At 39.1% G+C, this 15,082-nt stretch overlaps 1 protein-coding gene across 1 annotated transcript in view; it reads right to left on the bottom strand.

The window, feature by feature from the left end:
• The window catches only part of LOC101648882 (prolylcarboxypeptidase), a 72,636-nt gene that overhangs the window by 33,759 nt on the left and 23,795 nt on the right, over nucleotides 1-15,082 (bottom strand). The window contains exons 2-3 of the mRNA XM_004708856.2: nucleotides 5,394-5,534; nucleotides 1,555-1,656 (exon numbers count right to left, since the gene is read on the bottom strand). Coding sequence (XP_004708913.2) covers nucleotides 1,555-1,656; nucleotides 5,394-5,534 — 243 coding nt within the window. The remainder of the gene's footprint in view (nucleotides 1-1,554; nucleotides 1,657-5,393; nucleotides 5,535-15,082) is intronic.

Raw genomic sequence — 15,082 nt, 5'->3', positions numbered from 1 at the left:
TCCAATTGTCTACAGATGGGCTTTGGGTCTCCACTCTGCCCTCCCCCTCATTCACATTGATATGATTTTTTTGCTCTGGGTCTTTGATGCCTAATACCTGAGCCCATCGACACCTCATGATCACACAGACTGGTATGGATCTTCCATGTGGGCTTGCCACTTGTTTACCTTTAAGCCTATAAGACCCCAGACGCTAAATCTTTTGATAGCCAAGCACCATCAGCTTTCTTCACCACATTTGCTTATGCACCCATTTTGTCTTCAGTGATCTTGTCAGGGACAGTGAGCATCACAGAATGCTGGGTTATTAGAACAAAGTGTTCTTGCATTGAGGGAATACTTAAGTAGAGGCCCAATGTCCAGCTGTTACCTTAATACTTAACATATCAATATTTTACATAGATCTATTTCCCTATAGTTCTATATATATATATTTACATATGTACATGACTGTATTTAGACCTCTATAAATGTCTTTTGCCTTCTAGTTCTTTCCTCTATTTACTTTTACTTTCCTCTTGTCCCACTATAATCTTTGACCTTCATTCAAGTTTCAGTAATTCCTCTCAGTTACAATGCATTTGATCAAACCCCACCAGGTATCCTACGCCCTCCTCGCCATTGATTTTAGATCATTTGTTATTGTTCACTTGTCCTGGATTTGTTGGCACCCCCCTGCCTTTCCTCCACCTCCCTCTCTCCTTTGTCCCCCCAGAACAGTAGGTACCTTTGTTTTCTCCTCTGGATTGTTTATCACGCCTATCTTATCTAGACAGACATGCAAAAACAATAATAAGTACAAAAACAAAACAATAACAACAACCAAGAAAAGCCTATAAATAGTTCCAGGTCTGTTTGTTGACCTTTATGAGTGCTTTCCAGTGGAGTCTGACGGGGTGCCATGCCCTGGCCCCAAAATCTCAGGGACTTCATTGCCTTTAACTTTATCTTAAGAAGTGATTTACCATAGATGACAATAATATAGTTTCCAAATGCTCAACCTTTTTTAATTGCATATAAAAGCAAAAGAGAAAAGAGAAAACAAAACAAACCGAAGTTGCCCAATGGTTACCATGGGTGATGGAAGAAGAGATTTTGCCTGGGGGATATTGAGTTTATGTTAATGGTAGTGGAATAGTTTGGAAAAGGCTGCACAACATGAAGAATATAATCAATGACACTGAATTATACGTGTAGAAGTTGTTGAATGGGAAAATATTTTGTTGTGTTTATTTTTGCCACAATTAAAAAAATAATAATTACACTAATAACACTGAGTACAAGGAAAAAGAAAATGCTCTAAGCTTGATTGTGGTAATAATGATTGTACAGCTCTTCTTGATAGGATTGGACTTTTGAATTGTATGATATGTGGAATAAGTGCTAATAAACCTTTTATTTTAAAAAAAATCAGAGTATGCTCAACTGACTGAGAGTGTAGGCACAACAAGTTAAAGCTATCATTTCTTTCTCAGGATGAGGAATGTAATTAGAAAACGTTCTATATCCTTCGAGAAAACTTTTAAGCTTACGGAAAAGAAAAAGCGCACTTACTTGGAATGATCTGGAACCGAAGGGAAGGGACTCTCCATAGTATCGATGTTCAGCAAACACCAACATGGCATTCATTTCCTCCGCCACATCCCACATGAACCCCTGGGGAATTTCACAAATTCACAGTCAGGATGTGAAAAAGGTCACTGAACCTGTTTGGGGAACCATATTGAAAGAGGTGCTAAACGACCCCAAAGAGGGACCTCCAAGGAGTACAATTTATGTTTGCTATTTCATTGTTGTGTATCAGCTCATAACGTATTAGAGTGAAACAATGGAAATAAGCCCAGGTTGTTCATCTACCAGTTACTCCAGTTATCTTACTCCTGGCATGCTAGGTAGGGAGGACATTCAAGTCCTAGAAACGACATTATGCCAACAATACTCTTCATATTCCCTCATGCTGTATGTCAACTATGTACTCTGGGAAGTAGCTCAGGATGTATAAGCTATCCTGTTACTCACAGGCATTTACCACATAAAAGAGAAAACAGGGCAAATAAGCACACTGGACTCCTGGTGTGTGTGTGTGTGTGTGTGTGTGTGTGTGTGTGTGTGTGTGTGTGTTAGGGGGGAGGGAGAGGAATCTACACTATTTTTAACAAATCACAACTAAAAATAGCTAATCTTGAGTGTTTACATTGTGTCAGGCCCTGTTCTCTCTATATATAAAAATTCACTTAATTCTCACAACAAACAATCTTAGACACAGGCACTTTGATTATACCTCCTTATTCTGTATCTGAAGTTGGTCATTCATCCCTCACTGCTTTTTATTTACTTTTTTTTTAACTGTCCTCAACTGCGACTTCAAAATCCTTCTCAACCAGCAATCTAGGCAGTCATCATCAATTGCTTAGATTTAAATTCAGCATGATGAGTCCTCGTGGCTCAAGGGTAAGTGCTCAACTAACTGACATGTCAGCTTGCCACCACTCATTCCCCGCCTTTGAGGAAGAGGACGTGGGTGGCCGTTTGCATCCACAAAGATATACAGCCTTGGAAACCCTCTGAGAGCAGTTCTACTCGCACTGCAGGGTCTCCATAGGTCAGAAGTAACTGGAGCAAAAGGTTTGGCTTCATTTTTTAAATTTAGGATCAAAAGGGCAGCATTTACCCAAGGGCAATCTACAGAAGGTTAGGAAATAAGGAGAGTTTGAAAGAGGAAACAGAACGGAAGTGGAATAAGTAAAAGCACATGAAGGGATTGCAGTGGAGGAGTTGAAACAAAATGTGTACATGCTGTTCAGCGTAAAACCAATGTACTCTGTAAAGCTTCACCTAATTCACAATAAAAAGGTGAGGTTTTTTGTTTTTTTTTAATTTTAGCACAAAAGATTACATCTATTTACCAACCCAGTACCAACTATTGCTGTTTTTTAATAAGTTATTACTCTCTAAGAACTAAGAACGTCTGAACATCTGTTTGTAGTGATAAACAAATGAACAGGTGGAAGACCTATGTGCATGTGAGAATGGAGAATTTAACCTGGTATCTCTGATGATTCAATAACCCTACTTTCTCTTATAAGGATCTACTCACTCACTACCCTTTGTCCACATATCCTCTATCACTCAGTTTAAGTTTCCCCGACTCTGAATGGCTCACTCCTTCCATCTATCTCAGGGATATATTTATTGTCCCCAAAAAGTTCATATAATATCATATTAACATCTAACATTATGTGACAGCACTGTTCCAAGTTCCTTTTTTAAATTTATTAACTGTATGAAATTAAATGTTACTATGCCCATTTGACAAATGAAAAAGCTGAAACAGAAAATGAGCTAAAAGCAATATTACTTTTTACTCTTACAAATATTTAAAAAACTGGTAGAACAGGAAAGCTAAATTAAAAATATAGCGACATTTTTGCCTTTTCCCTTTTACTACATGCTTGTCAAATTTGTAATCTCCCCCACCCCTTCTTGTTTTACATTGGCTTCATTTAGGCTTGATTCACACAATCACCTAGCAAATATTTCTTGAGCACCTGTTATATGCCTAGTATAGTCCTGGATTGTGTGAATAAAACACTAAGCAAATACAAAAATCTAAGCCCTTGTGTAGTTTTACATACCATAGACAAAACAAACCATAAACAAAATAATTAAACAAATAAATGGAATTTTAAGTCATATGTGGTATGCAGAAAAATACGAGGAGACAGGAAATATATAAAGGGCTCCATTTTAAATGTGGCATTCAGAGAAGAAATTAAAAACATGTACTTTCAATAGAAACTTCAGAAAACCCAAATGGGTGAAAACAGAATCACCCATAATCCTATCACAAGATGACGAGGGCTCACATTAAGTCATGTGACCTAGCCGTCTTTCCCGTAAAAATGGGAAGACGTGGGCAGTAGTTTTTGTTTGTTTTGCTATTATGAAATTGGGATCCTATTGTCCCAACTGATGATAATGGGGTGGTGAGATCCAGAATTTGTAAAAACAGAACAAAATATGCATTTGTAACATAATTTTGGATCTATTGTGACTATTTCTCCATGCCAGGAATGTATCCTTCTATAGCAGTGGTCTTTGTGAAAGGAAGAAAGAGCTCTATCGGAATCACACATGCCTGAGCCCACCGCATGCATGCAGTCATAGTTTCATAATTTCGTGTCAACTGGAAGATATAAAAGTGAAGGGGTGGAGTCTAGCCTGTGGGTCGGGTCACAACTTGATGGTGCCTCCTTCTGGGCATGGTCTTCTTATAAGGAGGAACCTCCTCCTGGGAACCTCCCCACTCTCTCTGTGCCTTCACCTTCCGGTTGAGGAGCCACGCTGACACCTGAGCCAGCCCTGTGATGCTTCCCCGCCGTTGGATCCACAAACCTTTTCGCCAACTGGCCTGTGATCTTCCTGTGTTCTGCATCATCGCACCTGACTGTGTGAGCCTGAAGAGGGACTTATGGACTCGCTTCGGACGTAAGGACTTGAGTTGGACTGAGCTGGGATGTTTTCCTGACATACAATTCCTTTTAGATATAAAACTCTTTCTTACACATATACGAGTGTCACTGAATTTGTTTCTCTAGTCAACCCGGCCTAACACACATGCCTAATGACACGAGCATCTTGGGGGAGAAAGCAAGCAGGAAAAAGCACTGGAAAGTACTGCTGCGAGACGAACCTGCACAAGTCCTTCCCTCCTTCAAACAGCTCTTCATTCAAAGTTGAGGTCCCTTAGTCCAAAATAATAATATGAGTGGAAATTACATTGTGTGACTGCATCTTCCTTTACTTGATCACTCCTAGGTCATTAGCATTTAGCGGTTTATAATTTTTACTTATAAATAGCATTCCTCTACATCCTTGTTCACACCCAAAATTAACAAAAATATATTAAAATTTGATCGTACAGAATAATGTTTCATTTTTTTAATGTGTATACTTTAAATCTGAAAATGCAGGTTCACTGGGCATCTGTATTATTCTTTTATGAATGGGATTATAGTTTTTCTATTACTAGTGTGTTTCCCTTTTTACTCTTTTATGTAAATAATTTCACAATTATGTAGAGTAATCCTTGGTCATATACACTTCGAATTTTTTTAAGTCATTTTATTGGGGGCTCATACAACTCATCACAATCCATACATACATCAATTGTATAAAGCACATTTGTACATTTGTTACCCTCATTATTCTTTTTTTTTTATTATTTTATTGAGGGCTCATACAATTCTTATCACAGTCCATACATACATCCATTGAGTCAAGCATATATGTACACCTGTTGCCCTCATCAAATTTTTTAGTTGCTTATATTAAAAAGCAAATTGTTTCAGCAGAGGAAAACTTTCACACATTATCCACAAATTTGTACATACCGTATTATTGCAAAACCAGATAATGTCCCCTTCATTACCAGTGTAGAAAAGTATTGCTCCACCCTGTTTCTTCCAGTGTTTATCAGCTATTAGGTACCGCTGTTTAAATTTTTTATTAATATCAAATCCAAAATGATCAACCTATGGCAAAAACAAAACAACATTAAAACCAATTAAGTGAAATCAGTATCAAGTAATTAGATTAATTCTTCCATCAAAATCAACCTACTGTACAAAAATAATAACAACAAAATCTTTAAATTTCATTTGGTTTTGTTGTTAGGAGTAATAGTCCTATTGTTATTTTATAACTTTTTAATATTCTATAAGAAAGATAAAGCAAAGAGGTGATGATGCTTTTGTTACTGGATTTCAAGATTATCAAGGTAGGAGAAGAGACAATTATAAAATCAAAGTCGCTATTTTAAAACACAGTCACACGGAAATTAAGGAGGTCTGGTGATGTAGTGGTTTACATACTGAGGTGCTAACTGCAACGTCAGTTTTAACCCACCAGCTACTCTGCTTCTTAAAGATTGTTTAAAGAGTTGGAAACCCAGGAGTTACCATTCTGCTCTGATTTATAGGGTTGCTATGGATCAGAATTTATTCAAGAGCAGTGGGGGTTGGGAGCATGTTTACAATGAATGGGCAACAACAATGTGGACCCAGTCTTTTTAAAAATAAAGGTATCCTGTTTGTACTTTGATTATCCCAATGTGCGATATCAAAAGTCTAGAACGAAGGAGAACACGGCAAAGGCTTGACACCTTGCCTCATAACAACAGACATTCCAAGTGCCGGCAACCGTGGTCTCTAGTTCCCACCGAGACTTCCAAGTGCCATGGCTGATTGTCATGCAGGACAAAGAAGCTGCGCGATGAGTCTCCTCTCTAGGAACCAAGGAGATGCGCGTCTTTTAATGGGATTCTGTCTAACTGACATTGGAGTACTTTCAGGAACTATCACTGGGTATTTTTAACCATTTGAGCATAAAAAGAATAATGGTTACTGCTGCTTTAAACATTCAACTTAGGAAAGACTATTATCCTCATTATATCCAGTAAAAGAAAGCAGGCAAAAATCACTTTTCCCACCGTTTAAGGTGGTTATTAAATCAAGCCCCTACTCTGAAAGTAGAAAATGAAACGGCAACGAACTCAACACGTAACTTGCCTTCCTAAGAGAACTGTATTTTAGGGTGTTAAAATACTTTCAGTTGAGTTTTGAAAATGATGAGGGCAATGAATGTACAAATGTGCTCTACACAATTGATGTATGTATGGATTGTGATAAGAGTTGCATGAGCCCCTAATAAAACAATTAAAATTTTTTAAAAATTAAAATAAAACCAGAAATGAGAAACAAACAAAAAAATAGTTTCAGCTGATTCAGAGCAGAGTTGTTTACTTGAATACCAGCTAATAAATTAAGAATGACAGAGCTAGAAAAATGATAGTCTGGAAATGCTCAATGAAGTTATTGATTTGGACAAAAATACCAACAGTTGTTAAAAGCAGGAGGAGAAAGGGTGGTAGGGAAATAGACATCAGTGCTCATGGAAGCAGCAGTCAAAAGATCCAAGGACACATTGCATTGAGTAACCTGCTGCACAAGACCGCTTCAAAATGTTGAAAAGCAAGGAGGTCACACTTTGAGGACCAAGGTACACCTGGCCCAAGCTATGGTATTTTTAATCCCCGTATGCACGAGAAAGTTGGACACTGACTAAGAAAGACTGAAGAAGAACCAACACATTAGGATGATGGTGCTGATGAAGGATACTGAAGGAACCACAGACTGCCAAAGAACCAACAGATCTGTCTTGGAAGAAGTGCAGGCAGAATGCTCCTTAAAGGCAAGGATGGTGAGTCTTTGTATCACGAATGTTAGACATATTATCAGGAGGGATCAGTCCGGAGAAAGACATCATGCTTGCAAAGTGGAGAGGCAGCCAAAAAGGGGAGGGTCCTTGACAAGATGGTTGACAGTGGCTGCAACGACAAAAGGCTCAAACATCCTGTGAGGATGGTACAGGCCTGGGTGGTGTTTCCTTCTGCGACACATAGGATCGCTATGTGTCAGAACCAACTCAATGGCACCGAACAACAGCAATGGTACCAAAGTAATACAAATGCACTATGGAAAAAAAAGGATATTCTACAAAACACATAATGCTTTCTTATTACAATGGGAAAATGTAACTTTACAGTGGAAGGATCAATCTTTCATCATCTACATCTTGCAACCAATGTCAGCATCACTAATGATCGGAATCAGTTACTTCTTCATGTGGCACCTAAGGCATACATCACATATAATGTATTCCTGCCCAAAATATTCGATTTATGTCTAGTTCAGTCTTTATATCTAATTTCTAATGCCCAGAAAATACAGAGGGCAGAAGAACTTGTTGAAGACACTCGAAATAGACAACTTGACAAATCCCAAAACTGCACTATTGTACAAGACAATGGCAAGCTAATGGCATGGGGGGCGGAGGGGAGTTCATTCAATTCAATCCATCTTAAAGATATAACCAGAGGAAATTCATGATCCTGGGTTGAATTCTGGTTAGAGCAAAGAAGATATAAGTGGCAATGTGGGGACAATTGGATTCATTTAATATGGACTGCACATTAGATAATCCTAAAGATTTATTGTTCATTTTCTTAGGTGTAGTTTTGGCTATTGAAGGAGTCAGTGGTAGAATGTCAGGCTGTCTGTAATATACTTGAAAGCAAACATTAAAAAGGGAAGTTAAGGGTAATAGAAAAGTTTGGAGACAGATAGCAGTAATGACTATATCATGATGAATATAATTAATCTACCTAATTGTACATGTACAAAAAAGTTTAAACAGCTACTGTTTTGTTAATATACATTTACCACACTAAGAAAATTAAAAATTTAAAGTGAATTTAAAAGAAGCAGAATTTAACCTATATGAAGATAAAAAACACACAAGATAGTGAGAGTTTGAAAGGCTGGATATTATGCACGTGTAAAAAAATAATCATAGATGCAGTATAGCACCAATGAAACATAAAACTTTCCTCTAGTTCTTTAATGTTTCCTCCCCCTTCCCAATATCATGATTCCAATTCTACCATACAAATCCACAAATCCAGCTAGACCAGAGACTGTACACTGATACAGATAAGAGCTGGAAACACAGGGAATCCAAGACAGATAAACCGCTCAGGACCAGTAAAGAGAGTAGCGATATCAGGAGGGTAAGGGGAAGGTAGGGTGGAAAGGGGGAACCGATCACACAGTGATCTACATATAACCCTCTCCCTGGGGAACGGACAACAGAAAAGTGGGTGAGGGGAGACATTGGACAGTATAAGACATGACAAAATAATAATTTATAAATTATCAAAGGTTCATGAGGGAGGGTGGGTGGGGGAAGGAGGGGAAAAATGAGGAGTTGATACCAAGGGCTCAAGTAGAAAGCAAATGTTTTGAGAATGATGATGGCAACAAATGTACAAATGTGTTTGACACAATGGATGGATGGATGGATTGTGATGAGTTGTACGAGCCCCCAATAAAATGATTTTTTAAAAGAGTTGTACAAGCCCCCAATAAAATGATTAAAAATAATAATAATCACATAATCATTTTAAGCTTAAATTAGGCTCATTTTAGATTAGGGAGTTGCTTACTCTCTCCTTAGTAAACTCATCATTGAAAACCCAATCATCAAATCCTGCGACATGGATGAGTTACCCCGCGGTACAGAGCACCACTGCGTGGGGTCATGGGGGCTGAATTCTTCAGCTGGTCTAGAGCAGACATCGGCCAACCTAGTGCTGCTCCACACTCTGCGAGCAGGTGTTGGTTCTGCCCTAAACCAAAACCCTGAAAGACTTGCCGAGGCCATTCAAAAACGGGCGCTACTCCCTGTGCACGTGGGTCCACACACACTGCGCCTTCATACCGCAGGTCTCAAAGGGCAAGATTCTCAAAATGCCTTCCAAGTGAATACCTCTTGATGTCTATGCTAACCACTGTTTATAGCCCTAATATATAACCCAGTCTTATGTAAAAACTACCTACCTTTCAGGAAAACAAGTACCTTGCATAGAGAAGGTATATAATAATGATCTCCATGTAATCTATACTCTAGTTATATATGGTTAGTTTAACCAACCACTCATTGAGCAAACATCTAGGGTCTAGACCAAGTATTGAGCTAAACAATGGGATACGGAAGGGGCTAGCCCATAGCACTGACTTACTTATACTAAGTCAACCATGTCCATTTGGCTGAAAAGTAAGAGTACAAGAAACAGTAAAGGGGAAATGGGCAAGTGATCTCACCTGCTTCCATTCAATTAGGTCAGTGGGTCTCATCGTGAGGGTCCATGCTAGGAGCGTTAGGAACACCTAAGAACTTGCTAGAACTACAAATTATCTGAATGCATCCCAAACCAACTGAATCACAAATGGTAGTGGGTGAGCCCAGTAATCTGCACTCACCAGATGATCCTATGAGTGACTAAAGTTGGAGAATCATTGAGTTAGTTTATGCCCCCAAATGAGATTGGTCTGTTCTTCCTTCTCTTGGTTTTGGATCTTGAAACCCTCAAATACACTTCAATGATACTGTGAGCAACTCCCCACACTGGTGAGATTCTGGTCAAAGATCTGAACCACCACCAAATGTGGCCCCCAATATAGCCAACTCCATCATCTGAAGCTCAATAGTAGAAACCGCCATCTGTGGAAGGCTGGCTGGGTGGGATTCCATGAAAGGAGGCACACAGCTCCTTAACTAGATGCTTTCCCAGGGGACTCTCAAAGATAATGCTGCTAGTGATTGTCACCCTACCCATCAATGTTAGAGCCTAACCTAAGCTCCCTGTATAAAAGGAACTATTACTTTAACCTTTAAAAGAAGCTCACAGAGAAATACATTTTAATAATCTGCTCTAGCAGTTTCAAATAGAAAATATGGACATGTTTAAATATGGATATGTGCAAAGAGCAGCAATGGTTCAGTGGTAGATTTCTCACCTGCCAAGTGAGAGACCCAAGTTCAATTACCAGCCAATGAACCTTGAGGGTAGTTTGTCAGGAGCTTTCAAGTTGCTATGATGCTGAACACTTTTCAGTAGAGCTTCCAGACTAACAGAGTTGGAAGAAAGGCCTGGCGACCTACAGCCAATGAAAGCACGATTGATCACAACAGTCTGACCCTGTTGTCCTTGGGGGCCCTGGGAGTCAGAGGCCAACATGGTGGCTGCTAACAATCTGTACACAGAGGAGTCCAAGGGTGAAGCAAACAATTACCATGCTCAGCGGCTAACCCGTGGTCTATCCAGAGGCATTTCAGAGCGAATGCCTGAAAATCCACTTTCAAAGAAAGAGACAGAAGGATGCATGGAAAGTCCTGTGGAGCAAAGTTGTAGGATGGCACACATAGGGCAGGCAGGGGTCAAAGTCAGCACGTCAAAAATGAATTTTTGTGTTGTTGTTTTAAGCACGAAGTACTTGAGAGGATAAATGAAGTACAGGAAGAATCCTTAGAATGTCAAATATCCTATTTATAAGTGCTTCATCTAAATAACGAGGCACTGGACACACAGTAAAATCCAAAATATTAATTTAAGGAATTTTCATGGCTCTATCCCCCTCATCAAGGATATCAGTATTTGTCTAGATAACGCGACCTTGCCAAAGCAAACAGCCAGATTAGCCCACTGGGAGCAGGGTGCCCTCTGCTGGTGAGAACTGGGTCTTACATGCCTCTTGGAGCTCTGTGCTCCTGAATAGAGAGAGATTATAAATCATAAAGTGAAAAGGCAGCAGGGACTTGATAAACCATTTCATCTGCGTGGTTCAAACGAAGAAAACAGGCTTGTAGAAGCCAAGTGGCTTGGCCAAAGTCAGAGGCCAACCTGGCACTTTTGATTATCTTTTTTAAGTTTGGTTTATTTAAACAAGCAAAATAAATAGTGCTGTAAAAGAAACACAAACATGTCCTCAAAAAGGACATACCAGAAGACCACACGCAGCAGTTCTTCCCAGAATGCTTCGCCCTTCACCTTGCAGAGCAGAAGCGGATTCAGAGAAGGCACGGGAGAGGTGGAACAAAGGGCAGCACCACGGAACCCTTGATGTCAGACGGCTTCGGCTTCGGGAAGCTCTGTGCTAGGAGAATGACCTGAGGACAGTGGAAGTTCTCAGATGTGCAAGCGGATCCTCACAGAAATGCTACAAAACAGAAAGCTGGGGAAATGTTCCACCAGCAGAGGGTGCTGTTGTGTAAGTAGTAAAGCAGGATGTTGGTTGAAAGCTTATTGCAGGTTGTTAGTGACTTTTCCTCCAATCCTGATGTCCTGTTCTTCTTCATAAAGTCCAGCGGGAGAGCCCCGTCAAGCTTTAAATATTACTAGATTAGCGGGGAAAAATTAGGACAGGAAGGTGATCCTCTTAAATAAAGAGCCTGAGACTCCGAGAAGTCAATTACTTAACATCTTACTTTTAAAAATGAAGGAGGATGGGGGAGGGAAGGGAAAAAGAAGTGCTGATGCCAAGGGCTCAAGTAGAAAGAAAATATTTTGAGAATGATGATGGCAACAAATGTTCAAATGTGCTTGATACAATGGATGGATGTATGGATTGTGATAAGAGCTGTATGAGCCCCCAATAAAATCTTTTTTTTAAAGCAAAGAAAGGTTGGATAAAGGCCACATTTACTACTGCAACCCCACCCTCCCTGCCCTTTATTTAACTAGAAAGACATTCATGCAATTAAAATATGACAATCACTTATTTTATCATCCTTCTTTTTAAAGTCAGAGTTCAACATGCTTGCTGGTAGATACCAACATAGTGTTAACCACTATGCCACTAAGGTGGTGTTATATATACTAAGTTACACCTATGTTAAAGTATCCATTATTAAAAATAAGTCATGGGTCATCACTAAATGATGGGCAGTGAACAAGAGGACATATAAAGCATAGGTATCTGAATAGATCTTGGGCTCACACTTAATCACAGCCCTAATTTAAGAACAAGTAGTTTTGGGGTTTTTTGTTTTGTTTGTTAAATCATTTTATTGTGAGCTCTTACAATGCTTATTACAATCCATACATCAATTGTATCAGGAATATTTGTACACATGTTGCTATCATTCTTTTCTAGACAGTTACTTTCTATTGAGCCCTTGCTATCAGCTCTTCTTGTTTCCCCCATCCTCACCACCACCACCACCCTACCCTGGTGAAAAACAAGCAGTTTTTTAAACATTGCCTACTCGATACTCACTCTCTTAAAGAAATTACTGTAGATATAAGTGCTAGAGAAAAGTGTGCTGAAGAAATCAGATAGTACCCAGCTATCAGAAGAAAAGCATCTGGGGTCTTAAAGGCTCGTCTTCAAACAAGCAGCCATCTAAGTGAGGCATCAACTAAGTCCACATGGAAAAAGCACACCAGCCTGTGTAATCCCAGGTTTGTAAATAATAAAACCTAACATCAGTAGAACAGTATGAGAGCTTAAATCGTGAACACTCAATTTGCAGAAGGCTATAGATGACCATGGAAGTCAAAAATCCATAAAGTCCAGATTCCTAGATTATTTGTTCAGCATACACACTGAATAAGTCAAGTGAGAGGACACAATCTTGCCATACATGTTTTCGTATTTTAAATACACAGTATTCCTTTGTTCTCATCAAACAATTGCCTTTTAGCTCATACCCAAGTTCCACATGAGCACAATGAAGTGTTTCAGAAGTCCCACTCTTTGTAACATTATCCATAATTTGTTATATTCTACACAGTTGAGCGCATTTGGATCATCCACAAAACCCAAGTAGACATCTGTCTACAAGCCCTGGTTGGTGCAAGGTTCAAGTGTTTGACTGGTAACCAAGAGACAGTTCAAACCCAACAGCCCCTCCAACAATTTGCTCCCGTAAAGATGTACCTGGGAAACTCTAAGGGCCAGTTCCATTCAGTCCTATATGATCACCGTGAGTTGGAAATAACTTGATAGCAATGGGTTTGTTGTTTTAAAAACATCTTTCTGGCATTGTCTGCTTTCAGCCAAGATCAGCTTGACGTCAGAAATGATTGTCTATCCTTTGTTCCTCTTCTGAATACAGTTTTTATTTTAGGCAGTTTCCTGTCATATGGCTGCAGCTACTTTTTATCACTGTAGCAAAATTTTGCTAGAATCGATATTAATGTTATTGTTTGATAATTTCTTCAATGTTTGACTTTCTTTGGAAGAGCACGAACACAGATCTCTTCCAGTTAATTGGCCAGCTAGTTTTCTTCCAAATTTCCTAATACAGATGAGAAAGCACTTTCAATTTTTCATCTGTTTGTTGAAGTATCTCAGTTGGTATTTTATCAATTGCTGGATTATTGTTCTTCACCAATAACTTTAATGCAGCTGGAGTTTCTTGAATTTCTTCCTTAAATACCATGAGCTCTTGATCATATGCTACCTTCTGAAGTGGACATCAATTATTTTTGGTACAGTGTCTCTGTATATCTGGGGTTTTTTTAGCTCCCCCCCCACCCCACCCTATCTGGGTTTTTGGTGTTTTTTAATGTTTCCTGTGTCATTCCATTTTGGGGGGGGGGGCATAGAATACTTTGAATCAAACTTGGGGTTTGGCTTTTCTTTTCAGATCTTTCAGCTTGAGAAATGCTGATCGTGATTTTCAATTTTGTTTTCGAACTCCAGATCTCTGCAATGTCATTATAACACTAAACTCAACTCATTGCCGTCCTATCGATTCTCACTCATAGCAACCCTCTAGGGCAGGGTTTCCGTGACTGTGGGAGTAGACAGTCTCATCTTTCTCCCAAGGAGTTGCTGGTGGTTTCAAACTGCTGAGCTTTAGGATAGCAGCCAAAAAAACTTAATGTCACCAGAGCTCCTAATATTAGTACAAGTCCTGCTAAATTGGTGAGAGAGTTCCTAGGTGATCAACTCCTCTAGCGCTTGACGGAAGTTAACAAATACAATCTAATTTCACCTTTTTTCTCCAAACCTTTTTAAGTGATACTCTAATAGTTCCCAAAGTTTGAGATATTCCCTGTTCCCTTTTAATGAAACAAAAGACAAGCAGAAGCCACATCTTAACCTGATTGCTACTGAAGCAATAACAAAAATATCCTCTCACCAGACTTTATTTGGAACTTATTCTGCCTCTGATAATTAAGAAAAACTACATGTATAAAAAAGAAAGTAGTATATATGAGGCATGACACTACAACTTAACACTAACAAAACCGCTCCTCCTCTTACATGAAGGGTCTTCTATGAATCATGTGATCACCGTTGAAACTGAAAACTCACACTGCTCTTTATACAGAATGATTCAAAAAGAACTACTTATACTAGTAAACTGAACGTTTCTGAAAGGCTTTTAGTATTCTGGGGTTAAAAAACCTTTCTGAAATCACCCGATGATAAGCATCCATAAAAGGAAGAAACTGAAGAAACTAAGTACCTCTGCGTTTTCTTCCTGAGGAAATCCAAAATCATGCTGTCATTCCTGATTTCAGAGCAAAATGACCTCCAGAGACTTTTAATCATCATCTTAAAAATACAAAGGGGCTTCAGGTGTAAGGCATCATCAGAACAAAAAATCTTACCATAGTGAATGATGGGGGGAGTGCGGAGTGGAGATCCAAAGCCCATTAGTAGGCCAC

The sequence above is a fragment of the Echinops telfairi genome, unplaced genomic scaffold (assembly GCF_000313985.2).
Source record: "Echinops telfairi isolate 266 unplaced genomic scaffold, ASM31398v2 ScPeMD7_1713;HRSCAF=2227, whole genome shotgun sequence".
In the NCBI taxonomy this organism is placed as follows: Eukaryota; Metazoa; Chordata; class Mammalia; order Afrosoricida; family Tenrecidae; genus Echinops; species Echinops telfairi.
The sequence above is the reverse complement of the archived record's forward strand: the minus strand, read 5'-3'. Positions and strand labels throughout refer to the sequence as shown.